Genomic DNA, 26,883 nt, shown 5'->3' with positions numbered 1-26,883 from the left:
TTAACAGGCAAGCCATAGATATTTGCAACATTTCAACCAATAAAGGATTAATATTCAAAATATATCAGGGATTCCTTCATATCTATGAGAAAACAATGGACAACTGTGATGGCCATGGAAATACATTACCCAGATCTCCCTTAAAGAGAAACCGCTACAGGAAGAGTAGTTGGCAGATAGCTGCAGCACCTCTGGGTCCACTGTAGTGTTCATATCAAGGCCAGGTTCTCCAGGTCAGCTCCCAGAGAGCAACTGAACAGAGCAGGCGTCTAGGGCCTGACTATGCCCATCCAATTCAGGACTACTCTGATGGGTGTTCTTTATTCTGCCCAGCCAAGACTTTCTCAGAGCTACATTGCAGTGAGAGAATAAAGGGGCAGGTGTTCTTTATTCTGCCCAGCTGAGACTTTCTCAGAGTGAGGGAATGTCTTAAATTTTCCTGTTCAAAGGGGGAAATGAGGGAATGTGTTCTCTTTCTGGATACATGAGGGGGTGTGGTTTTAAGGGCAAGAATTCCCCAGCGCCATGTGCCCCTCCCATCTCTCTCCATCCGGGAGATTCAACGGTTTATGTTTGAATTTCGCTGGCAGGAAGAAATTAAAAGTGAATCACTCCAGCGGAAGTTCTAAAGAACTCATTTCATTAGGCCAGGGTCTTAGAGAAGGTGGGGGTTTCTCCCAGGATAAAAGTCCATGCTCCCTCACCTGCGCGGGATTTCCAGCTTTCTAGAATCGCCTCCCACACTGTGGGAGTTCCCTCTGGGATTTCCCCTCTGGAATCTCCTTCCACACTCTTCGTGGAAGCCTTTCTCTTCTCCTTTCTTTCTCTTTTCTCTACCTAAATAAAATCACCTTTCTGCAACATTTTTTTGGGGTCCAATATTCACTTTACAAGCATACAGTCCACCTGTAGTGGCCCCACCACTTATTCCTTAAGAGGTTGGAGGCCACGAACCCACAACAATCACCAGCATCTGAGAATAACCCGGTTACAAGAGCTGCATTGCAGTGAGAGACTTTCACCCTGAAACTCTTCCTTCTCTCTTTTCACAGGTGTCAAATCTGCACTGAGGCCTGGAGGCTTTTCTTACCTACTCCAGTCACTTTTCTCCTTCACAGGTATTCCCCATAACCAATGTCTCTGTAGATGTCTATCTTTGCTTCTGCTTCCTAGAAGACTCAAACTGACACAGGAACCCAATAAACGAGAGCAAAATATTTGAACAGGGCCGGATGGGGTGGCTCACACCTGTAATCCCAGCACTTTGGGAGGCTGAGGCTAGCAGATAAATTGAGGTCAGGAATTTGGGACCAGCCTGGCCAACATGATGAAACCCCATCTCTACTAAAAAAAAAAAAAAAATATATATATATATATATATATATACAAAAATTGGATGGGCACGGTGGCTCATCCCTGTAATCCCAGCACTTTGGGAGGCCGAGGCGAGTGGATCATGAGGTCAGGAGATAGAGACCATTCTGGCTAATATGGTGAAACCCTGTCTCTACTAAAAATGCAAAAAATTAGCCAGGTGTGGTGGCACATGCCTGTAGTCCCAGCTACTTGAGAGGCTGAGGAAGGAGAATTGATTGAACCTGGGAGGCAGAGGCTGCAGTGAGCTGAGATCACACCAGCCTAGGCGACAGAATGAGACTCCAACTCAAAAAAAAAAAAAAAAATTCCACAGGTAATTAATAAAAAACAAAGCCCAAGCCCAAATTGAGTATATATAGCTACACACACAATACAACACATAACTAAAGGATGAAAGGTGGGTTGAAAAAAATCTACATCAATGTATGAAACTGAGGACCCATTGGAGGAAAGAAAATTGAATTAAAATTCAGAAAAGTAATCCCCATCGAAAAAAGTGGGGTTATTTATGGAACAAGGAAAGGACTATAAAGATCAGTGGTCCTGGTAATCATAATGGTCTACATTTACTGAGCTCTTACTATGTGTTGAGCTCTGTTCTGAGTTTCCATAAACAAACACAGGTACCACTATAACCTCTCAAGATTAGCTCATGTGTCCAAGTTGTTTAAAAAAGAACCAACTCAAGTTCTGTTTAAAAGGTTGCATACATACATGGTTTAGAGGCTCTATTCTAAATGCTACTTAAAAATATCATGGGAAATGAAAATAGGAAGAAATATAGCATTCAGCCACATTTTGATTTTGCGATCTTGGGCACATTTTCTTTAACTTTCCTGGGACTCAGTTTCCTCATCTAGAACATAGGGATGGTGCTTTTTAAATTCTGAGACAGGGTATCACTCTGTTGCCCAGGCTGGAATGCAATGGTATGATCATAGCTCACTGCAAACTCTGCCTCCTGGGCTCAAGTGATCTTCCTGCCTCAGTCTTCTGAGTGAATGGGACTACAGGTGTGCGCCACCACGCCTGGTTAGTTTCATATTTTGTGCACAGTTGGAGTCTTGCTATGTTTCCCAGGCTGGTCTTGAACTCCTGGTCTCAAGCGATCCTCCCACCTCAGCCTCTCATAGCACTAGGATTACAGGCATGAGCCACCATACCTAACCAATACTTTCTATCGACAGTTACGTTTTGGAAATTATCTTCAATCTATAGCATGCTATGTAAATATGAGACATTAATATCAGTTTATGTGCTAAAGAAATTGAATTTTAAAAAGAGGACAGCATACAACTTAGAAAATCCTAAATCTGAAGGCATGTAACAAAGCCAAATATCAACTGAAAATTTACTTTAGCCAATTATTTTTATTCTTCCTCAGCTATGCAGCTATGTATTCAGGTATACATGCACTACTGCATTACTAAAGATCTGTAAGCAGGTATTTATTTTTGCAGAGCTGGTAGTTAGTAACAAAGTTTAAATATCACTACCTTTCAAATTTACTCTCTTGAGAATTAACAGTGAATTCATTTATTGAGGTTCTTTTTTTGATAAATAATTTGTCAAAAATCATAAAGCACAAGATGCAACAGTGATGATTTCTGTGCAGAATGAAATGGAAAGAACCGGAATGAAATGTTCTCATTGATTCTATAAAATTCTGCCAAACCTCTAATTACTTTAATGCTCTGTCCACTCACATTTACCCTTTCCAATCCAAGTATTTCCCTTTATGGATTTTGTTTCTAAATGTCAGTTGTACTGACATGGTCAAATAAACTAAAAAATACAATGGCCCCAGAATTATTTGACTTTATTTATTTATTAATAAGGCTACCCCATAAGCCCATATGGTAACATATCCATGTCATATAGGACACACTGTTTCTGTGGTAGTCTACAGAGATATTGTTCTATCACCAATTACATAAAATATCAAACCATTGCAGTGGGATTTACATAGTTTATAACAGTTTATTCAATAGTTATATATGTGCAAGTATGAAAAAGCAACAACTTTAATAAATTAAAAAAATCTACAAAATAACCCTGATATTCTGAATTTTGAAATTGTAATAATTCTACCAACTAATACGTTTATTGTTTTTAAATCTTGAATTGGAGGATGCACTTTTCTTGAAAAGAACAGAAAATTGATGATTTCCTTTGTATGATTTTATATCAAGGTAAAGAAAGAAATTTAGAGGTGGTCCTCAGTTCTGTAACGGTGGCTAGAAAATGGATTAATGGGCAAGATACTGTATACATACACACACACACATACACACACACACACTTTGAGGCAATGCTTCCATTTGTCAAAAAAATTACTTTGCTCTTGCATTCTGTAAACACCCTTATGATAGGTCAATGTTCATTTTTAGAGGTCTTTTATTGCTTTGAAATAAAGATAAAGAATGTCAGAGATCTGATATTAATTCAAGTATATTATGCTCCAATATTATAAACAATATTAGGTGGTTTCACTTCTAGAATTTACCATTTTGGTGGCACACGTCTGTAATCCCAGCTACTCGGGAGGCTGAGGCAGGAGACTCACTTGAATCTGAGAGGCAGAGGTTGCAGTGAGCCAAGATCGTGCCACTGCACTCCACCCTGGGTGACAGAGTAAGACCCTGTCTCAAAAAAAGGAATTTACCATCATCTGGTTTTTCAATATATTTTCCTTGGCACAAATATTAAATAACGTTAACTTTTTAACCTATTAAATAAAAGTTTTATTATTTGTGTGGGAAGAAAAAGGGGTTGTCAAAGGAGATGAGTATATCAAAAAAGTTATAATAGCCTTCAATACTATATGTTTCCTGTGTTTTAAATATTACGGGTTAAATTAGTCACTATTTCCACTTACGAAGACTAACTTTTCTCTTCCCACGTTAGAATTGAGGCCAATCTACTTCCTCAAACTAAAACTGAAGTAGACATGGTGACTGGTTTAGGTGGGGAATTTCTCTCTGTGGTGGAATATTCAGGGGCTTCCACACCAGTGTTCAGTTTTTATAAAGCATGTAAATAAAGCTTGATGTGAAGCTAGATTTCCCTTGCCCTTCTTGAAATAGGTTAAGAAGGAAAATAGATACTGTTTACCTGATACTATTGTAGCAACAGTAGTTAAGTAATTATGCCTCTATATCCTTTCCATGATATACTTCTCAGGGGCCATTCATACCTTACACAAGTTTTGACTAACAGAGAATCATTTACTATTTCCTGAGTAGAAGTTGAATGAAGATTTATGAGACTATTTTCATTAGAGACCTTACTTCTCTACTGCTCTGCCAGAAGGAAAGTAAAACCTATATACTACACGAAGAGAGCAGCAAATGTCTACCCAGCCAGAAGGGAAGAATTTGCCAGTCAGACCAAGAGAATGGCATACGTCTACTAGACCAGAGATGTGATATCTTCCTGCCAGAACCAGATGTCAACATCTGTCTCTCAAGCGGGAGGGTAGCCTCTGTCTACCAGTACAGGAGGGTAACATTTTTCAGAGCCAACATTAAGTGAATTTATTTGGCTTTTGCATTGTCTGCTTGCTTTAAAAGGTTATATTGTGGAAAATGTTGATGATTTAATGACCAAGGATCCATTTATGTATTTTGATATGAAAGTATAGATATTAGAAAGCAAATCTTTCAATATAGATTAATACATTATACTTACAAAAGCAGTAGGAAGTCATAGAAACAGATTATTAGTAGATACATCTCTAAAGAATTTAGTTTTAGATGGTAAATACAGTACAGTATGTATTCAACTTAATATTTTAAGGGAAGTTATATGATAAATATATTTGTATATAGGTTGGCTTCACTAAAAGGTGGTCTAATGGTATTTTTCTTGAGAACATCTTAATGTGAGGTAAAGCACATTGCAATGTCAGGAATCTAAAATAGTTATATATAATTTGTTACGTTCGAAATTATGATTATGTAGTAGATAAATCAAGAAATCATTTATATTAAGGTATATCAATAAAACAAAACAGTGTCAATATAACACACATCTAGATTTTATTAATATGGTTCAAACAAGAAAATAACAAAGAACTATTTCAATGGGAGAAAAATCAGGTTTAAAGATAAATAATACATATTCTACAAGAATTACACATTTTCATAATTAGGAACAATGCAAAGCTAGCTATTTACTTATTCATTCATTTACTTACATTCTCTGTGCTATTTTTCAGAGATTTGAGTTGATTTGGACCCAAAGCACACATTCTGGGATAGTAAAATATAAATCAAAGCAGAAAATTAAGATCAGAGAGAAGACAAATATAGAAACCAAACGGGGGTGCCAGACTAGTGATCAGTATTTTTTGTCAACCCTTCAACCCTATCACTACACCTCCTCTTTATAACAAATATTTTGCAATAACGTCTTTACTACTCTGGTGTTAAATTTAAAAATATAGTTTATATAGGTAATAAAAAACACAAAGGAAAACTAAAATTTAAAATATGCATACAACACTTCGGCAAGATTTCACTAGAAGTCGCGAAGATGTAATTGGATACTTGAATCTAAATGTTGACTCACCATGAGTGTGACAACTACAAAGATGGACTGATACAGATGTGTTATATCAGTCACTCAAATACAACACGTGAAGTTCCAAACCAAACAAAGGTCACCTTTCCCTTGGTTTATACTTTTGTTATATTTCTGGAAAATTCTTGCAACTGGACAAAAATCACTGAGTGTCTGAGTGAGCTTAACTAGTGTTTGAAGTTGGCCCTCAATCTTCCTCACCTCCCTGTACCGGCAAGCTGCCTCTCACATCAAGAGTGGAGTTGACTTGTCCTCACCTTAAGTCTGGTCCAGCCCTGAGTCTGGCCTTGACCAACAGAAAGCAGCTGAAGTTCTCTTTTGGGGCTCCTGAACCCAAGCCTGAAGAGGAAACTGATTATTTTACCTGCCACTTCTTGGAACCCAGCTACCATGCTATGAGAAGCCCAAGCCCTCCATGTGATGGAGGCCTGAGGTGCTCTAACTGACAGCTCCAAACTCGAGTGGCAGCCACATGAGTGAGCTATGTTGAGCCCCCTCACTGACTGCAGTGCCAGTCAATATCACATGGAACAGAAGAACTGCCCAGTTGAGCTAGTCATTCCACAGGGTCTTAGCAGGTAATAAACTTCTGTTGTTTTAAACCTTTAACTGCTGGGTTATTTTATTACACACCAATAGACTACGAAAACAGCATTTCTATGTAAAATGGAATTAGGTTCTAGTTTCAGAAAGATATAAACATGCTTTTAATCTATTTGAAAATTCAGTGGGACACTTGAAAGTCTTGTAGGATAGGGGATAGTTCTTCAAGATAAGTGATAGTCCCACTTAATGCAGGATGTTTATCATCTGTGGCACCTACCCTAAATGTAAGTAATGTTTCCTGGCTATAATGACAGCCAAAAACATCTCTACACATTTCTAAAGTGCTCTCTAGGCAATGGTACTGACTCAGACTAAAATAATTATTTATATAATGACTATGGTGGTAGGTAGTAGGAAAGGTAGAAATGAATTATAGTCCATGTCTTCAAGAAACATTTAATTGGTGATGCAAAGAAATGTCAAACTATAACACAAAATAGTAAATGCTGGCTGGGCACAGTAGCTCACGCTTGTAATCCCAGTACTATGGGAGACTGAGGCAGGAGAATCATTTGAAGCCAGGACTTCGAGACCAGTCTGGCCAAAAAAGTGAGACGACCATCTCAAAAATAAAAATAAAGAAAGGACACAAAAATAGGCAGGAGCCTGTAGTCTTAGCTACTCCCAAGGCTGAAGGTGGGGGCACTACTTGAGTCCAGGAGTTTGAGGCTGCAGTGAGCTATGATCGTGCCATCACACCCCCGCCTAGGTGATAGGCTGAGACTCTTTCAAAAAGAAAGAGAGAGGGAGAAAAAAAGGAAATGTTATGATGGATATGTCTTCCTGGGACTGTGGTAACACAGGGAACCAACTTAGGAAGGGCTGGTCAGGATAAGTTTCCTGGAGGAGTTAATTACTGAGTTGAATTTTGAAGTAAATATGTGAGTTATCCAAGCAGAGGAGAAGGAACATGGAAAATCAGGCAGAAAAACAGCTTAAGCAAAAACACAGTGTGGGGTAGTGGCAGGAATAAAGACAGTAAGGTAGGCTGGGGCCAGAGGGTGATGTGTTTTTTGTTTTGGTTTGGTTTTTTTTTTGTCTTTTTAAGGAGTTTATTAAAGCCTAAAGGCAATTTTGTAGCCAAAGTCAATGTTGTATGTTTGCTACATCACTCTCCCAGCTTTCCTGCAGTTAGCATGGGGCCTTGTGACTTGTTCTGGCCAAGAAACAAGGGTGGAAGTGATATAAGCCACTTCTAGGCCTGGCTGTCCATAGCATCCTAATCAATCTTCCACCTCACTCTTCCTCTGCCTCATGTTGGAGGCCATGTCTTCCAGATGGCAGAGCTTTAAGAATAAGGAGCACTCTCTGACCTGTATGAGACTGGCATGTGCAGGAATTAATCCAGTATTAAGCCATTGAGATTTGGGGGGTATCGGTCAGAATTCTGTCAGGAGACAAGTTGCCCCAAATGGTTCAAGTAAATAGATTTTAATAAAAGAACTCCTTTCAGAATTGAGGCAGGGTAAGGAAAGAAACATGATAGGTGGAAAGTTGTTTCGACCTCTGGGTCTGAAGGGGCACAAAGAGGAAGTGGAGTTATCAGAGCCCTGATAGTGGAGCCAAAGAGGAGAAGCTACCCAGAGGAGCTCTAGTCAGAAGCACAGGCCAGGTGCGGCGGCTCACACCTGTGATCCCAGAACTTTGGGAGGTCAAGGCGGGTAGATCACCTGAGGTCAGGAGTTCGAGACCAGCCTGGCCAACATGGTGAAACCCTGTCTCCAAATACACAAATCTGCCTGGCGTGGTGGCAGGTGCCTATAGTCCCAGCTACTTGGGAGGCTGAGGCAGAAGAATCACTTGCATCTGGGAGGCAGAGGTTGTAGTGAGCCAAGACTGTGCCACTGCACTCCAACCTGGGTGACAGAGTGAGACTGCAAAAACAAAAAAAGAAGCACACAGGCCCTGTTAGAGGCTGTGAACCAGGAGGAAGCAAGGTGAAGACAAATACCCTGACTTGCCTTTTCTTCTGCCCTTCCATCTCCTGAGAGGGGCTCCCCATTGGCTAACCTCAATCAGGAGGCAGCCTGGAGGGAGCCCAGGTGACACAGTGCACAGGAGCCAGCCTCCAGGGGCACAAAGCTGTTCAGTGAAGGGAACAGAATGCCTCTGGGGCAGAGGTGAAGAGAATCAGCAGCTCACAGGTTTGGCTGTTGTGGCAAATAGCTCTAATTACCCTCCTTAATAAAAATTGCGGAAGGATTTTAAGTGGATTTTAAAAATAAGGTTTATTGAAATGTAATGAACACATCAAAAGATTCATCCTTTTAAAGCGCAATTGAGTGGTTTCTGTATATTCACAGTTGTGCAATCATACACACTAGTTGTAGAACATTTTCATCACCACCCTGCCCCCACCACCAACCTACACACACAAATCTCAGATCCATTAAGCCGTCACTCCCCATGCTCCTCTCCACCACTCCCTGCCCAGCTACTGGTCACTGGAACCACCAATCTACACAGTCTGTTTCAATGGATTTGTTGACTCTGGATGTTTCGTGTAAGTGGCCCCACACAATATGTGGGCTCTTGTGTCTGGCTTCTTTCACTTAGCATAATATTATTTTTTCCAATGATTAGAAAGACTTTATTCAGCAGTACTTCAACAGGTATAGAGACTACTACAACAGGGTCTGCCGTGACTGGGGGGATTGACCTCAACCTTAGCAGCTTATTTTCAAGGTTTATTCATGTTGCAACATGCATCAGTATTTCATTCTTTTTTTATTGCTAAATTATATTTTCTTGCATATGATACAGTTTGAAAAGATCACAACAGTGTGGAGAATAGGTGGGTTGAGCCAAAAATCAGTGGCGGAGGTATGTGTATAATGTGAATAAGTGGAGGAGTGATCACATTCTCTAAATATATTTTCTCAAATACTGATCAGACCAGGAAACAACTTAGAGAAGATAAACAGCACTCTTCATCTCCCTTCCAAAAATTGCCTCCTTTTCCTGGGCTCCCCATCTCAATGAAATCATTATCCATCCTGTTAGGAACCTCCATTCTCCCCACCCCGTATTAGATCAGTCACTTTTTCCTGTGCATGAAACTTCCCAAAGGGCCCTCTTTTCTCTATGCCAACCGTTTTCCTTGAGGCTCTTAACGGGGTCATGTTGAACTACAGCAGTAACTGCCTAACTGGTATCGTTTGTTCATGGTGCCCAACTACATTATATCATTGGGAGAGCAACGATGGGTGGGAAGGTGTGGGAACTTATTTTATTGTTGAGTTAGGAAGGAGAAATCAGGCATCGATAGCCTATATCCCCTTCCTCTTTGTATCCAACTAGGAGGGAGGAGCCTTCAAGGAGCACGCAATTTCCTCCGTGTTGCATAGGGAGAACTGCCCTGCCCGTACTAAAGCAAATGGATGGATAAAACTGCTAGTATTTGAGGTTTAGAGGAGAGAGCTTTCTTGGCTTTACATTAAGCTCTATTCTCCCACTTAACCATTATTGTAATAAAAGCGATATCCGCTTCCATTTGTTACAGATGTTTTAACATTTTTTTTTCAGAATTTGGGGAAGGACAAAATATTAAGTTTATTCTCTCGGTAACCAAACATAAAGTGAGTAATGATCAATTGTCTAATTTTTCATTAATAAAGGGAGAGAACAGGTTTTCAGGAAAGTAATGTCTTCCTGAGTACTTAATTCTAAAACAAAATCCTCAGGTGAGAAATTTGGGGCATGACATGATGTTGTAAATAATGTCATCAATGTTTTAAGCACTGAAATGACAGATTATGTATTTCACTCATTATAATTGTCTTGGTTTCAGTTCCCCAGGAAATCAGCTCTGAAACAAAAACTTGCATGTAGGAAGGTTACTAGCAAGCATACTCAGGAACACAACCTATAAAGATGTCAGAGAAGCAGAATTAGATAGAGGGAGAAGTGAACCAAGCATCAGTTAAAAAGAGACGTGTCAGCCAGATCCATAGGTGTCTAGAATTGGGCTGGACCTTGGAACTGTGTCTGCATTAGAGGAACAGGACTAAGTTTTTGTACCACTGCAATGGTAAGTCACTTGAAGAAAACTGCACCTCGGGGAGGTGACATGACCATAAGCCAGGCAGCAATCATCAGCTGAGAACAAGTCTCAGTGAAGGGCTCAGCTGTGAGCTGTCAGCAGCCAACACTTCTGACAGCTGGGAAATAAGGGATTCGCTCCCAAGAGAGCAATCTGGGCAATACACTGCAAAATCCATTACAGTCCAACCCCAACATTGCTCAGACCTGCTTGCTTCTCTAGAGAGTTCATCCTATGTCCAGCATTGTGGGTAGTTGTTTGTTTTTTCCTGTTGAAACCTAAAAGAGGAAGACACATGGTATAAACTAGAGCCCTTGTTGCTGTAGCTGGTTTCAGTGGTACAACTGAAACTCACAATGCCTCTCTTCCGTGTGCATCCTAGACTGCTTTCTCCTTCAGCTAGGACCCCTGCTAGTCTAGAGGGCCTATGAACAGAATCACCCACATCCTCATCTCAGCAATCTGAGCCCCTGGTTATAATGTCCTTCTCAGACCACAGCAACTGTACCTGTTCATTTAATATCAAAATCAAGAAAGGATTACTAAGAGGCACAGTCACAGATCACCTAAGTGCTAGACATATTCTTCCCTGTGGCCATGTGTCCCAGCAGCCCTATCTACTACTGCTAATAGAGGTCACTTATACCTGCCAGTTGAGGACTCCTTTCTTTGCCTGCTGGTCTCTTGGACTGAAGGGCCTAAAGTGACTGAAAGCAACCACATTTTTAAAGTCCAGTGGGGTTCTCACTGGGTCCTCTGGTGGAAGTGTTACACCTTTTGGAACCAGGAGCCTGAGCAGAACAGAAACCACAAATTCTCTAAGGGGTTACTGAAAGTAGAGCTAGTACCACTTCCACCCTGGACTCTTGAACTCATATATTCTATCAGAAACACAGCATCATAGAATAGGTGTTCACTTAAAGTGTACCATGTGTAGCTGTGCCCCAACGAGACCTTCAAAAAACCACAGCACTATTCCATCAACAGCAGGTCTTGGGTGGCATTTTAGGTTACACGATAAGTGGATCTGTTGGACATTTTACCAGTTTCCTGTTGCCACTGTAACAAATTTACTGAGTTAAAACAAACTATCTTGTATTTCTGGTTGTCAGAAGTCCTAAAATCAAGAGGTAAACAAGGTTATATTTCTTTCACAGGTTCTAGGGGAGAATTTGTTTCCCGATCTTTTCCAGCTTCTAGAGGCCAGCTGCATTTCTTGGCTCCTGGCCTTCCTCCATCTTTAAAGCTAGCAGCGTAGCACCTTCAGATCTTTCTCTTTCTCTTGCACCTCTTTTCCATCACGGCATCTTGTTCTCTGACTCTGCTTCTATAGTCACATCGCTTTCTCTCACTCTCATCCGCCTGCCTCCCTCTTATCAGAACTCTTGTGATTACATGGGCCCACCTGGATAAGCCAGGATAATCTCTCCATCCAAAGATCCTTAACTTAATCACATCTGCAAAGTCCCTTTTGCCACATAAAGTAACATATTTACAGGGTCTAAGGATTATAACATGGACATCTTGGGGAGGGGGGCGTTATTCAGCTCACCACAGATATGTATCTACTGTCACCCATCAGATACCATAAAGTAAGTGGGCTCCTTGGTCTGAGAAAATGCTTTCCAGGATCCCATATCTATGTGAGTCTTCAGATAGTGGTGCTGGCCAATGAATGTCCTGTGGACAAAGAAGGCAAACCCATACTAGAATAGTTTCAATCTCAGCCAAGTTGAATCACTGACCCTTCCAAGGTAGAACGTAATCAACTAACCAGCCAGTGCCTGGCTGGTCTCCTTGAGGGATCATGCTGTCTTAAGGGCTTAGTGTTAGTCTCTTTTGTTGGCAGTCTGTACGTTTGGCAGTAGCAGTAGCTAGATCAGCATTGTTCTGTGAGAGTCCTTGCTGCAAGTTCCATGCATAACCTCCGACCTTGCCACCCTACAGAGCCTCCATCTCTGCACCAGAGCTACTCCCATTCACATGCCTTTTGTGCCACCATTGGGTCAACAGAAACAGAGAGTAACTGATATCAACTGGTAGAATCATCCTGTTTATGTGATTGTTCACTGACTCTTCCAGGTTAGATGCTCTCTGATGGGCATCACCATGTGATTCAAAGATATTCACGCTTCGTGCTTACTCCAAAAGTCCTTTCACATGCCTCTTTCCCAGACCTTCTTCTCAATCTTCTAATGTTTTTACTTGCAGTCTCTTGACAAAGCCATCTGCCAGCACCACGAGTATTATATATTCTTATTTCAGACTACTTCTCTTATGTGTAAAATGAATGAGAATGTATGCTGTATAAAGTCTGAGTCATTGAGAGGATTTGCCTGATCACTATCTAGTGATCCTGCACTGTCAGGATGATAGAGTCACAGCCGTCCATTTTCAGCATGTTCCCACCTACCAAGCCAACCAATGCATGAACCAAGCTCAACCTTCTCCCTCTTCTACCCAAACAGCCATATATTTGAGCTTAGAGACAGGCACAAGTGCAATAGTGGGGGACAACACAGGCATCTGGCCTCATCCTCATTCAGCTTACTTATGCTGTGGCCTGCCCATGAGTAGTTCTGGGTATATCACCTCCATCTTAACACAGGTTGACCTGGGCCCATTGGGCCTTATGAGTTGGTGGATCTGACAAAACGTAGCTCCTAGTGGGTGGTTCTAGCCAATTCACATGTCTTGTGATCACCTGACATCTTAAAGGGAGATACTCTGTTTCTCTCAGAGCTCAAATTGGATGCCAAGAGCCATTTTTCAAAGTGTATAATACTTTTGCTAAAGATCACATGGTCTTGCTCCAGAATCCTTAAGCTCTTGTGATTTTCCCATAGAAACTTCCCATTAATTCCAAAGCATCTTTTCCTGTCACTGAAACCTGTAATTTCATAGGTTCTCTCATGTTGCATGGTCCAAGGAGCAGAAGTGCTTGTTGCACAGCCTAGAAATGATGCAGAATCTTTTCCTGCTCTGGGTACCACTTAAAGCTGTCACCTCATCTGTGTCATTCAGAAAATGTGTCAGAGCAATATTCTTAAGTAAATATTATGCTTCAGAAAATAAAGAAAAACGGTAAGAGGAACAAGATGAGCTAATTTACCCCTTATCTTGTAGGAGGTATCTCGCATGCCTCAGACCATTGGTCCCCTGTTTGTCAGCATTTGATTGCCCTTCTCCCATGCATCTATGCACCCAACAAGGGGATTCTAATTCCACTAACTTTATAACTAACACCTTCCTTGAACTTCACAAAAGCTTGAGCTGCTGCACCTGTAAGCGTATTTCCATCCACAGGTATCCCATCCTAGCCACCTCCAGGGAAAGTTTCAGCAATTGCACAGCTATGCCTACCATATATCAAGGCTATCAATGCTCCATATTCCAACAATCCATTATCGGTGATCACCTATTAGTTTTCTATTGCAGCATAACAATATTAGCACAAACTTAAAATGACACTATCTTCTGGTTTCTGTGTATCAGGAGTCTCTGCATGACTTAGTTCTGTCCTTGGCAAGGCTCTAATCAAGATGTCAGCTGGGACTGCAGTTCATCTGAGACTCAACTGGAAATGAACCACTTCCAAACTCATATGGTATTTGGCAGAATTCAATTCCTTGCAGGCTGCCAGGCTCAGGACTCAGTTCCTCTTTGGCTGTTGGCCAGAAGCTACCATTAACCCCTTTATCATATGAACCTCTCTGTATGATGGCTTACAATATGGCAACTTGCTTCTTCAAAGCCCCTAAGGGAGAAAGGGTCTCAGCAAGATAGTTATAGTAGTATGCAACTTAATTACATAAGTATATTCAGGTACATCCTGTCACTTTTGCCATATTCTATTGTTTAGGAGGAATTTGCAGGTCCTACCCACACACAAGGGGGAAAGTTTATACAAAGACAGAGATACTAGCATATGGAGATAATGAGGTCACCTCAGAAACTGTCCATTACAGAGAACCCTCATGGCCACCTAACCAGTGGAAAATCCAGCTCCAAAATTCCATTTTAGAGTATGGTTCTTCAGACTCCTCTCCTTACAACTGAATTAAGTTGGCTTCCTGGGAAAGAGACTAGGAAACATGTAGACTTGCATGCAAGAAGTTTATTGTGGAGTTCTTTTGACAATAGTACTACTGAATGAGTGAGAAAACCAGGATCAGTTGAGAAAGAGAGCAAAGTGGAACTGTAATATAACTGCAGTGGAGGCCTTAGCTAATTGCACAGAGTTCTAGGAGCTGGGATGGCTCTTCAAAATCATTCTGAATTAAGGTAAGAGTGCCTGATCTTTGTATACCACTTTGACCAGTTATTTGATGCAGGCATCCCCCTGGGGAGGGTTTGTAACCTGGGATGAGGCAGTTCCCTAAGGCTAAGAGCAACTTATCGGAAGGGGTTTAGCTCTGAGCAGCCAGCAGGCAACATTCTCAACAGCTGGGAAATAAGAGCCTCATATCTGAAGGGATATCTGGGAGGCACACTACTGTAGTAATCTTTAATAAAATCCAAAGATATCATATAAAATATAATTCAGTGAACTTTCTGATGTTTTGACTTGATTAAAGGAAGAAAATTTAGGACTCAGGGGAATGAATGGGTTTTTATGCTTTTAAGAATTTTATATATATATATATATATATATATATATATATTTTCCAGATAGATTGCTGATAGGTTCTAGATAGGGAACATATCCTGAGAAGATGCTGGAGTTGGTATATCAGGTAGAAATGCTTTGGCTGCAAGTAACAGAATACTTCATTAACAGTGGCTGAGACAATTAAGAATTTGAGTTTTACCTTGTATAAAAATAAGTTTGAGGCCGGGCGCGGTGGCTCAAGCCTGTAATCCCAGCACTGTGGGAGGCCAAGGCGGGCAGATCACGAGGTCAGGAGATGGCGACCATCCTGGCTAACACAGTGAAACCCCTTCTCTACGAAAAATACAAAAAATTAGCCAGGCAAGGTGGCACACATCTGTAGTCCCAGCAACTCAGGAGGCTGAGGCAGGAGAATCGCTTGAACCCGGGAGGCAGAGGTTGCAGTGAGCCGAGATCTCGCCACTGCACTCCAGCCTGGGTGAGAAGAGTAAGACTCCATCTCAAAAGAGAGAAAAAAAAGTTCGAAACGTTGTTCAAACCTTCTATGATGTCAAGAGTCAATATCTGTAACGCTCTTGGCCTTATCTCATGCCTCTTTTCTTACAGCTATGAGAGAAAATTCTGTCCATCTTTTAGGTATAAAGAAACGGGGAAGGAGAGAAGTTGTACCAGCAGATTTTCCTGTATTGCGCTGTTCTGAATTGTGTCACAAGGCCAACTGTAGGTGCAGGACAGACTCACAGAGAAAATATTTCACTTTCTCCAGCCTCCAGAGTAGAGGCAGGCAAGGAAGAAGGGGATTTAGAGTGAGTGTGGGTATGCCAACTAATATTTTCAAAGCAGATTTCTGTTTTGCTGCTTGAAGTCAGATCTGCAAGCTTTCAAGACCAGATGAAAGATGATAAAACACCATCATTTGGCTGAGAAACCAAATCAGGTTTATTATTTGGATGGAAGACCATCTGTATCATTCGGGGTCCAATCAGGAAAACAGATAAATGCATGCCAGGTCGTTAAGAGAGAGAACTGAATATGGGGAACTAATTGCAATGCTACTGAAGGAATAAAAAAGCCAAACAAGGGACAGAGACATCTACAATCCCAGGGCTGGAGAGACCAAGGAGAAAACACTTACCAGGGTCCACGAGCTGGAGCTGTTCAGTGAGAACTGGCTCTACAAGAGATTACCTGATTGCAGCTGGACCATGGAAAGAGAAGCTGTTCAGCAGAAGCTGGAACCACAGGGAAGATGGTGCCTAAAACAGAGAAAGAGAGAGAGAGATTGATTGATTGATTGATTCTCCTGCTGCCTACTTTCCAATCACCTATTTCACCCCGAGGCTGAAGCTAATTTGAAACTAGCAAGGGAAGCCTAGCAAATGTAATTTGCAGGGATCATTCCGCTGCTGTACAGAGCAGAGCAGGGGAATGGACAGGAACGGACTCAAAAGCAAATAAGCAGATTCCTGGCATACCACTCCACCAACACCAAGGTAGACTTTAGAAGTACCTGCGGGGATGCCACAGTTTATCTCTGCAAGCAGTGTGGTCTTTGCTGTATCACAAAAATTAGTCATTTATTCAGTTCACAACATTTGGCATTAAATAGATAAGATTATATCTTATCCAAGAAAATTCTCTCACCACAAGTTAATTTAGGAAGACTGTGAAATATTTTTCATGACCTTTATGTTCTAAAAACTTTTTTAATAGCTTCTGGTCTAGTTTGAAGGCAAACCTGACATATAAAAAAAGGGGCAAAGTATTCTTAAGAATTTTTTTTTAATGAAGAACTGGTAAATTGGCTGCTTTTTACTAATTATAAATGAAAAAATATTCATCAAAATAGAAAGCTGAACTAGGCAAGGTTAAGATTTTGATGTTAAATTCAGATTAACTAACAGAAAATGCAAATTACAGATGATTTATGCTTTTTGAACCTAGAGATATACCATAGCTACTAGCCTTTGAGAAAAAAACTATAGAACTATAGTCTGTTTTGGCTGTTACATGTCAAAATGTATCCGTCAGTAAAATTTCAAAATACTCACTGAATTTATGAAAGTAGGCAATGTGTTTTGTGAGTTAACAAATTATACAAGAATAGGAAAACAAGTCTTTGCATTCTATTCTTCCTGTCATGTCAAGACACAGTAAATCTTTATTTGCAGACAGGACTCTTTGTTAAGAAAACAACAACAAAAAACCAACTTTCTAATCCAAGTCTATATAACTCAAATTGTATAAGTGTTTTGTTACTTCTTCTAGCACAAAATTGGGACATCCCTCAAATAAGGGATCATTAATATATTAGCATAATATTGATAATAATAGGTATTGCTTGCTAGGTAGTATGTTAAGCAAGTAAGTTATACAGATTATTGAATGTAATCCTCAATCTAATGAAGTAGGTGCTATTATTACCTACTTTACTGATGAGAAGACATAGCATGAGAGAGGTAAAAGTCTTTCAAAAAGAAGACCATGCCTAATCTAGTCATTTTAGAGTCGTTTAGTTATATCTGGTTGTCTGGATTTACCAATAACCCTATTAAGGATATTTAAAGGAAACATTAATATGACAGAATTGCTATTCTATATGAGAATTTCAATGATCCTATTACTATTTAATTTTAGTAACAAAGATCAATCTAACATCACCACAGTTAAAACTGGCTTATGGCCAGATGCGGTGGTTCACGCCCGTAATCCTGACACTTTGGGAGGCCAAGGCAGGTGGATCACCCGAGGTCAGGAGTTCTAGACCAGCTTGGCCAACATGGCGAAACCCTGTCTCTACTAAAAATACAGAATTAGCCAGGTGTGGTGGCACGTGCCTGTAATCCCAGCTACTTGGCAGGCTGAGGTATAAGAATCACTTGAACCTGGGAGGTGGAGTTTGCAGTGAGCTGAGATCATGCCATTGTACCCCAGCCTGGGTGACAGAGCGAGAATCTGTCTCAAAAAACAAACAAACAAACAAACAACAACAACAAAAAAATGGTTTCTATCCAAAAGGCAGGCAATATCAAATGCTGGCGAGGATATGGAGAAAAGGGAACTCTTGAACACTGCTGGTGGGAATGTAAATATGTACAACCACTATAAAGAACAGTTTGGAGGTTCCTCAAAGAACTAAAAATTGAGCTACCATGTAATTCAGTAATCCCACTGCTGGCTATATACCCAAAACAAAGAAAATCAGTATGTAGAAGGGATTTGTTCACTCCTGTTTGTTGCAGCATTGTTTATAATAGCCAAGATTTGGAAGCAAACTTATTGATGTAAGTGTCCATCAACAGAGAAATGGATAAAGAAAACATGGTACACATACACAATGGAGTACTATTCAGCCATAAAAAGAATGAGATACAGTCATTTGCAATAGCATGGATTGAACTGCAGATCATTATGTTAAGTGAAATAAGCCAGACACAGAAAGACAAACATCACATGTTCTCACTTGCTTGTGGGATCTAAAAATCAAAACAATTGAATTTATGGACATAGAAAGTAGCATGGTTATCAGAAGCTACCAGTCGTGGGGAGTTCAGAGAGGGGAGGTGGGGATGGTTAATGAGTACAAAAAAACCCAGAAAGAATGACTAAGACCTACTATTTGATAGCACAATAGGGTGACTATAATCAATAATAACTTAATTGTATATTTTAAAATAAATGAAATAATGCAACTAGATTGTAATTCAAAGGATAAATGCTTGAGGGGATGGATACCTCATTCTCCATCATGTGCTTATTTCAGATTGCATACCTGTATCAAAATATCTCATGTATCCTATTAATATATACACCTACCATGTACCCACAAAAATTTTTAAAATAACAAAATTTTTAATAGAGTAATCCAATCGCTTATAAGCTATACTAAAGTTTTCAAGGTTGAAATGCTATAGTTTTAAAATTTCTCTTTTTAGAACAGTTATACTTTATATAACTTTCTGTATCAGTTGTGAATACATCCTCTGGGCTAAATGCATCACAACAATGAGATTTTGAAAGAATGTGATTTGCATTCAAATATATAGTATTGAATTCACTTACTTAGAAAACATATACTAGTATATTTTAGAACAATTTTTCAAGGATAAAAAGATCAATATATAACTGGAACCCAAATTTTTGGATATGGAAAAACTTGGACATATAATTTACATCTTTTAAAACTACTTTGAATAAAACAGAAAAAAAATTAACTCATCATACTTACAAATTACTGAATATCCCAAGGCCCTAAAATTACAGTTGTTTAGAGCAAGATGTGAAGACAGCCAGCAGTTGCAATATATAATTTACGTTTAAAATAATTTCGATTGCCATGTTGAATTTTTCCTTCAGCTTGGAGTATTAAATATATTATATGAATATACTTTATTTTAAAATCCAATATATTTGTTAAGAATATACCATCCTATTACCCTTAAAAAGCGAAGGTCACTGAAGAGTAAAGCATTTCTTCACTCTTCAGGCCTGAGTTTTTTGTTTTTTTTTTCCAAAATGTTCTCAGCCACCAATTTTGTTTTTAAGTTCCCCAATACATTGTTGTACAAATCCAGGAAACAAACTCAGACTCTTGACCACAGCATTTTCAGCAGTCTTGATGTACCTGATAGTGTATACATACTTCCTGTGTTTGTAATCTTGTAGCTTTAGTACAATATTAACCTTTTAAATGAAAACTAACAAACAACACTAATCTGTCCTCTTATATACACGTTATGGTTCCTGCCCTGTTATTTACTACATCAGCACCAGTAGCTTCCATTAAAAACAAAATCGTTAAAGCTAAGAGTAGAAAAAATGTAAATGTGCTAAGAGGAACTGCGGTCCAGGTTTGCAATGTTAAGTGGAAAAGAACGACTAAATCTTTGATCACAAGGTGAAAGATGAAGCCATAGTCCTATTACCTGGGCATGGACCAGAGAGATCTCTTTTGCGAAATGAGCATACCAACCACAAAGACTAAAAAATACTACGCCCGTAATAAAATGGGCACAGGCAGAATTTGCCGTAGCTCAACGCCATTCTTTGAGGGCGAATGTGTCGTGGGTGAACTGCTGTCTAGTCCATTCCAACACCCAAGCCACCCAGCGCGGCCCCCACGCCCCCCGGTTGCAGCCCTCTCTGCACACACAAATGCACACACGCCCAGTCCGGCCGCGGGAGGAAGCTAAGATGGCAGCGCTGAAGCACGGGGGGCGCGCTCGGTGGGGTGGGGAAAGCAAAGCAAAGCCCTCTGTGTTTTTTCATTCTGCATAGGTCCCCCTCTTTCCGCAAACGCAAGGGCTGCGTTAGGCATTCAGTAGTAGAGCTCGCAGGGGCGGTGGGAGGGGACGCTTGCTTTGCATACTGCCAGAAACCCACGTCTCCGATCGGCGGCGACGGTTCGGGTGACCCTCGCGACTTGTGACCACACTCCCCTTCAAGTCCCCTTGACAGTGGAATTACGGGTGACTCCAAACGCCTTTTTCTTTCTGGTATGCACCCTACTCCCCCGCTATCCCAGGGGAGCCTTCCAAGGTGCCCAGCTGCCAAGGCGGTAGCTGTGGCAGTTGCAGGCACCGGGGAGCGCGCCGTACAGAGGCAGGAAGAGGAGGAGGAGGAGGAGAAAAAACGCTGCATTGGCTATCAATTCAGAGGAGAGCGACCGCTGCCTTGAAGGAAAAGCTGCCAAACGCCACAGAAACGCTACCCTCGGATACTTAAGTGAGCTTGTGCGCGGCTCTGCGCACGCCTAGTTGCGCAGCTCAGTGACATCTGGCTTCTTAGGAAGTTATCCAGTTTCCGGGTTTTGAGTGTACCCAGGAGGCTCCGAAGGGGCCTGTCTGGGACTGAACCGTACAGTAAGGATTGAAGCGAAATTAATGAATGGTGGGAAGAGCCCTGAGACCAGGGCAGCCGCGAGGGTCAATGTCCACTAGAAACTCTAAATGGGCAGTGACTGCACATTCTACCACCTGAGCCTGCGCTGTAAATGTTTTTCTGTGCAAGCAACATTCATTCATTCAACCAATATCTATTTCCCTCCTGTTTAGGGCTAGTCCCTGTGCTAGGAACCTGTGATGATTGAACAGACACCATTGCTACCCTATAGAAAAGCCTAGTGTTTTGTTTAGTATGTGCTACCATTTGTGAAAAGCCATGTGCCAAGGTGGACATCCTAAATCCTTTAAGTCTTCCCTCAATCTCATGTAGTGGGTATTCTTTTGAGCATTATTCCGAGGAGATAATTTGCCCAAAGCCAGAAGTATTAAGTAGCACAGTGAGGATCCAATTCCGGGGTTGCCTGATTTCAGCGCCTTTTAGCTACCCTGCTGAGTCTTGCAATAGTAATGGGCCCTTTCATTGCCTACCTGTCAGGCCTTAGAATTCTTTGAATTTAGCTGTCTCTGTACCATTGTTTCGGCTCTTACTCCAGGGTGAGGGGCTGCCTGGTCAACCCTGAGGTCTTTAACAGTGCCGAAGCATTAGGATAGAAATTTAGCCTAATAAATACTTATTGGATACCTACTGTGTGCAAAGTCCTAAACTAGGGGCTGAGGAAGACAAAAATAAACAAGTTCTGAAGGAACTTAAAATAGGCAAGGAAACAAGACAAGTATAAAAACTTAAGAGGGCTAATTCCAATACTAAAATACTGTGATTCCACATGTCTGTCCCTTGTTCCTATGTTTTTCCCATTGTAATTATCTTTTAAAAATCTAAATGAAATCCATCTATTATTTAAAGCTTCAGAAAAAATGCATTGCTTTCAGCAAACTTCGACCCTAAAACTAGAATTAACTTACTTTCCTATTCCCTGTTTTTTGCACTTCTCAAACACTAAGGAGGAATTTTTTTTTTAAGAGAAGGCCATTCAAAGAAGAGGCACAGATATAAGAACCAGTACGTAGATGATAACAGTACTGTGATGACAGAACTTAGAAATTATTTGGTCAGAACTATAAATTAGGCAACTCTTCAAACTGAGTCAAAGGATAAAATGTAGTAGGAATCAAGGTGCATTCGCACGTATATTTCTAGAGCATTTACTTAGATGAGGTTCGTAAGTTAGCTTGAACAAAGGATTGAGCAAATGTTACTTTTTTATGATAACAATGGTAAGATTCATGATGGATCTGACATTTTCAGATGCTAGACAGTCTCAGTCACAATTATTGTTTCAGATCATATTCAAGAATTATCTTTAAAAATGTGAGTCTGGGCAGAAAAAAAATAAACCATTAAATGACCACTGCCAAGAGATAAAAGCGCGCCCTTAGGTGAGTGAGGAGTCAACAAAAGAATAATTTTAAAAATATTATTGCATTAATATTTAGCTCTGTTTAGAACAAGAATTTGGGAATGACTCTGGCTTGTGAATACTAGCCTGTTAATTCTACTTTCACACACAAGAATGTACCAGATTACTACCTGTCTTTGTAAGTAAAAGCTATTTTAAACAAGCTTACATGCCAATGACAAAAAAACATCTAAAATAAGATCGCTAAAGGCACTTCTAATTGGGATAGTCTTCTCGCCCTTAAACTCTGAATTAACCATCACAATTCATAGTAAATCTTCCCGTTGGCAGCAGAGCCTTGGGGAAGAGGCAGCAGGAGTGCGCGTACTCCTCCTCTGGCGACTAGCACGTTCCCTCTCGCTTTCTGGTCCTCGTTCTCCCACCTGGAGGGAACCTGAAGTCCAACGATAGTAGCTGACAGTTTCCCCAGCACTTTCCTTACTCTTCCTCAAGCTGCCGGTAAAACCCGGAGGAGTGGATTGCTTCAGATTCCGCACCATCCAACCGCCCCAAACCCAAAGCCCCGAGTCGGAGGGAGTGGTGCGGAGAGGGGGTGGGGAGGAAAGGGGGCTGCAGTTACTGAGCATGTGCGAGGAGTGGCGCATGCTCAGTGCAGCCGGCAGCTTCCCATTGCGGGTAGTCCCGGCGGTGGTAGCGGTGGTGGCGGCGGCAGTGGCGGCACCGCCTCCTCCTCACACTCCCGGGGTGGCGGGGTTAGATGAGCGGCCCCAGTAGCGGCGAGGGCGGCGCGGGGGGGAGGAGGAGAAGAAGGAGGAGGAGAAGGAGGTCGCTGTCTTTGTAGTCTCCCTGCTGCGGGAGCCAGAGGCCGCCGCTGGAGCCGTCGTCGTTGGAAAAGGGCTGTGTGTGCGCGCGCGTGTCTGCCCGCCCGGCCCGCGGAGACTAGGCGGCGGCGGCGGCGGCGAGGATGATGATGTGCGCAGCAACTGCCTCCCCCGCCGCCGCCTCCTCGGGGCTCGGCGGGGACGGATTCTACCCAGCCGCCACCTTCTCTTCTTCCCCGGCGCCGGGGGCGCTGTTCATGACGGTTCCCGACGGCTCTGTGGCTGCTGCGGGGCTGGGGCTGCCCGCCGCGGACTCCCGGGGTCACTACCAGCTGCTGCTGTCAGGCCGGGCCCTGGCCGACCGCTATCGGAGGATTTACACAGCCGCGCTCAATGACAGGGACCAGGGGGTCGGCCTCGCTGGACACCCAGCCTCCAGGTGCGTCTCCGGGGTGCCCTTCCTTGCGCCCCATGCCGCGCGTGCACCCGTGTGTGTGTGCATGCGTGTGTACCTGCGTATTTACTGAGTGTCCAGCCCGCTCTGGATGCCGGGTGGTAGGAGCACTTACCGGGATAGGAGGGTGCGGTGGCTGCGGTTTCTGCTCTAAGTGTGTGTGCGAGTGTGTGTGTTTGCCTATGTGGGGGGATAGTGAGGGGTGGTAGGGGAGCCTGTGATGCTGGAAAAGGCGGATGGTGCTGGTCGGCTGTGACACGTGTGTGTATCGTGGAGAAAGGAGTTGGCATAGGTAGGGAGGGTAAGAGAGTGGCAAGGGAAGTGGCGTTTTCAGTGTCTCTGCCGCAGTGTTATTTGCACGTGCCCCCTCTCCCGTGACATCCTTTCCAACCCTTTCCACCTCCCTTCAATCTGCCTTTTAGTAAGGGGAGTCATGGTATAGATTAAGGGTAGTGTCATATTTATAGGTTGAGTTTTGGATAAGCAGGCCTGAGGGATAGGCCTGAGGTTTGGTTTGAAAAGATTTATGAATACGGGACGCAGATGAAGATCTATGTAGGTGCGAAAGGTGTCTGACAGAGATTTTTAGAGCTGTACTTTGATATCCAGGCCTTTTGGTTTTCTGGAAATGAGGTTGCAGTTGCTCTTGTGATCTGATGTCCCATCGGCCATTTCTCTTCACCTTCTGTTCGATTTTCTCTGTTACTTACAGGCTTTAGAGTAGAGGGGGTTTTGTAGGGAAAAGGGGAAAACTGCAGAACTTCAAAATATGACAGCTAGAAAATCTGAATAGTGCCTAGATCTGTCTCTTCCACTTAGGCTGGCTACACCTTCAGCTTCCTTGATGTAGATGTTCAGTTAGTTTCATTTTCTTTTTCTTAAAATGTGGGTGCTTTTTTTTTTTTCTCTCTTTTTTTTTTTGCTTAGGGCTCTCCTATTGTTTTCTTTTCCATGCCCTTACATGCTGCATACCCTGAAGGATGGTAACTGACTTGTTTCATTAGCTTTGACAGTGGTAATTGGGAGTTGGCTTCATCTTTTTTCCCACAGCTTCTTGGAGTACATGGAGAAAACATAGTAGGAAATTGTCAAAATGAGTTAGAATTTGCTGTTATTTATTGAATGTGCAAATTTATTAGGCAACTATTAGATGTCTTTTTCTCCCATTGTGAAAGGGACGACGAGGCTGTAAAGTCAGGTATTTGTAGTTTATCACTGTATATTATGGCTTATATGTTGGAGTGAGTTGTAAAGATGGAGCCTTGTTCACACTTTCTCTAGGTTAACCAGTCTTTTCATGTCTGTGTTTGTTTACAGGACAGGGCACAGAAGTAGTTTTACCATATGGATGTAAACGTGCGTAATTACTTTTTGCTATCTGAACTGAAGGCCAGAATGGCACAAGTCTGTTTCTTGCTAATGTTTTTGAAAATAGCCCAAAACCACATGAGACAGTTTGGCCTGATAATTAGGTATAATTTCAATCTGTAAATCTCTAAATTATGGCACCATAAGAACATCTTTACAAACTCCTCTCAAATAATTTAAATTTGTTTTGTGTATGGTGTCCAGACTTACAGAATAATTTGTGACTGGTATGTTCCTGTTTTGACTCTACTACTATTGTAATATGATTTCTGTGTATCTAGAACTATATTAACAGTTTTAGACAAAATTAATATAGATTAATCACATCAAATTTGTGAATTTTTTTTAGACTTTGGTCCATTTTTGTACAAGCCACTGATGAAAAATAATGAAGAATTAGTTCAGGTTTACGTTAGGATATTGCCTGCTAGTGCTTGTTCAACACAACATTTTGGTTTATTAAAGTTCACATTTTTTTATAGAAAGTAGCTTGCAACTACACTTGATTGATGACTTGATTAAGAATTAAATCACATTTCTTATTAAAGGTGATGGGGAAAGTAGAACTGGGGTTTCAGCTCTGAATGAATGATGTAATTATTTGTACAGGAACTCTAGTTGAGTTGGAGGAGAAGATGAGATCATTTATAGAGACTGAACGGAGCAAGAATAGAGGATGAAGCTCTAGTGAGCATCAGGTTCAAAGATGTGAGAGAAAGGGGACAGTGAAGGAAATGGAATCAAAGTTAAGAAGAGAATCGTGAGACAGAAGCCTCTGTGGCTCCAGGGGAGTGGATTGAAAATTCTCAGAAGTGGTAAATGCTGAAGAAAGTGAGAACAGTTTTCAGGTCATTGGTAACTTTTGAGGAAGTGGTCAGAATAGAGGGATGTGGTGAGAAGTGAATGGAATGTGTTTGGGTAACTCAAGGGGATTTCAAAGTTGAGGGAAGGATATTCAAGTAGAGGAGGTTGGGTGGGATATGCAAGTGTGGGAGGCTAAATGGAGAGACAGAATGAAGTTAGGAGGGGATAATTGATAGGGAGAGGTCAAAGGCATCTCAGGGACAGAGTTAAGGTGACAGGTGGAGAGGTTAGCCATCGAAAAAACCTAGGATCAGAAGAGGCGGAGGTACATATTTGTTAATATAAAGACTGAGAGTTTATTGAGGATAGGAATCATATCCTATTCATTTTGATAATACCAATATCTAGCAGATTTTTTTGGCATGAATTCTGTAAACATCAAGTGCTTGCTCTGTGCTAGGCACTATTGCAAGTGCTGAAGATATAGCCGTGAGCAAGATAGACAAGGTCTCTGTTGTCTTGGAACATCCACTCCAGTTGGAGAAATAGACAATTCATAATTTCAGTTTGTAATAAGTAACTGTAAAGGCAATAAAACCTATTTCATGTGATAGGGCAATTTGTAGTGGGGCTATTTTAGGTAACATGGTCAGGAAATATCTCTTTGAGAGTTGGCATTTAAATTGAATTGCAATGATGAGGAGGCAGATGTAGAGGATGAATGTTCTGGAAAATTATAAAGGCCTTGAGATGGGAACAGACTTGTATTCAAGGAACAAAAACATGATGAGTGAGTTATCAGTCAATGTTGAATAAATTAATTACTCTGTGCTTTAGGTGTACAGTTGAGAAGCTGAGAGATTCAAACTTAATGGACTCAGTGACTTTGATGATAGTCTAACAAAGTGGTTAAGAGCTTGTACACGGAAGCTAGACTGGTTTTGCATCCTGGTT

The 26,883-nt window shown here is 41.4% G+C and overlaps 1 protein-coding gene across 17 annotated transcripts in view; it reads left to right on the top strand.

Annotated features, from left to right (window-relative positions):
- The first annotated feature begins 23,142 nt into the window (after positions 1–23,142).
- MYCBP2 (MYC binding protein 2) overlaps positions 23,143–26,883 on the top strand; it is a 274,498-nt gene continuing 270,757 nt past the window's right edge. For 15 of the 17 annotated variants that reach the window (XM_032277408.1, XM_032277409.1, XM_032277416.1 and 12 more), the window contains exon 1: positions 23,273–23,742. In XM_032277408.1, coding sequence (XP_032133299.1) covers positions 23,447–23,742 — 296 coding nt within the window. In that variant the 5' untranslated portion in view covers positions 23,273–23,446. Of the gene's footprint in view, positions 23,743–26,883 lie in introns of all 17 variants that reach the window. The other 2 variants (XM_032277423.1, XM_032277417.1) reach the window with 2 other exon arrangements.

The sequence above is a fragment of the Sapajus apella genome, unplaced genomic scaffold (genome assembly GCF_009761245.1).
Source record: "Sapajus apella isolate SASKATOON/1434 unplaced genomic scaffold, GSC_monkey_1.0 scaffold9, whole genome shotgun sequence".
In the NCBI taxonomy this organism is placed as follows: Eukaryota; Metazoa; Chordata; class Mammalia; order Primates; family Cebidae; genus Sapajus; species Sapajus apella.
The sequence above is the reverse complement of the archived record's forward strand: the minus strand, read 5'-3'. Positions and strand labels throughout refer to the sequence as shown.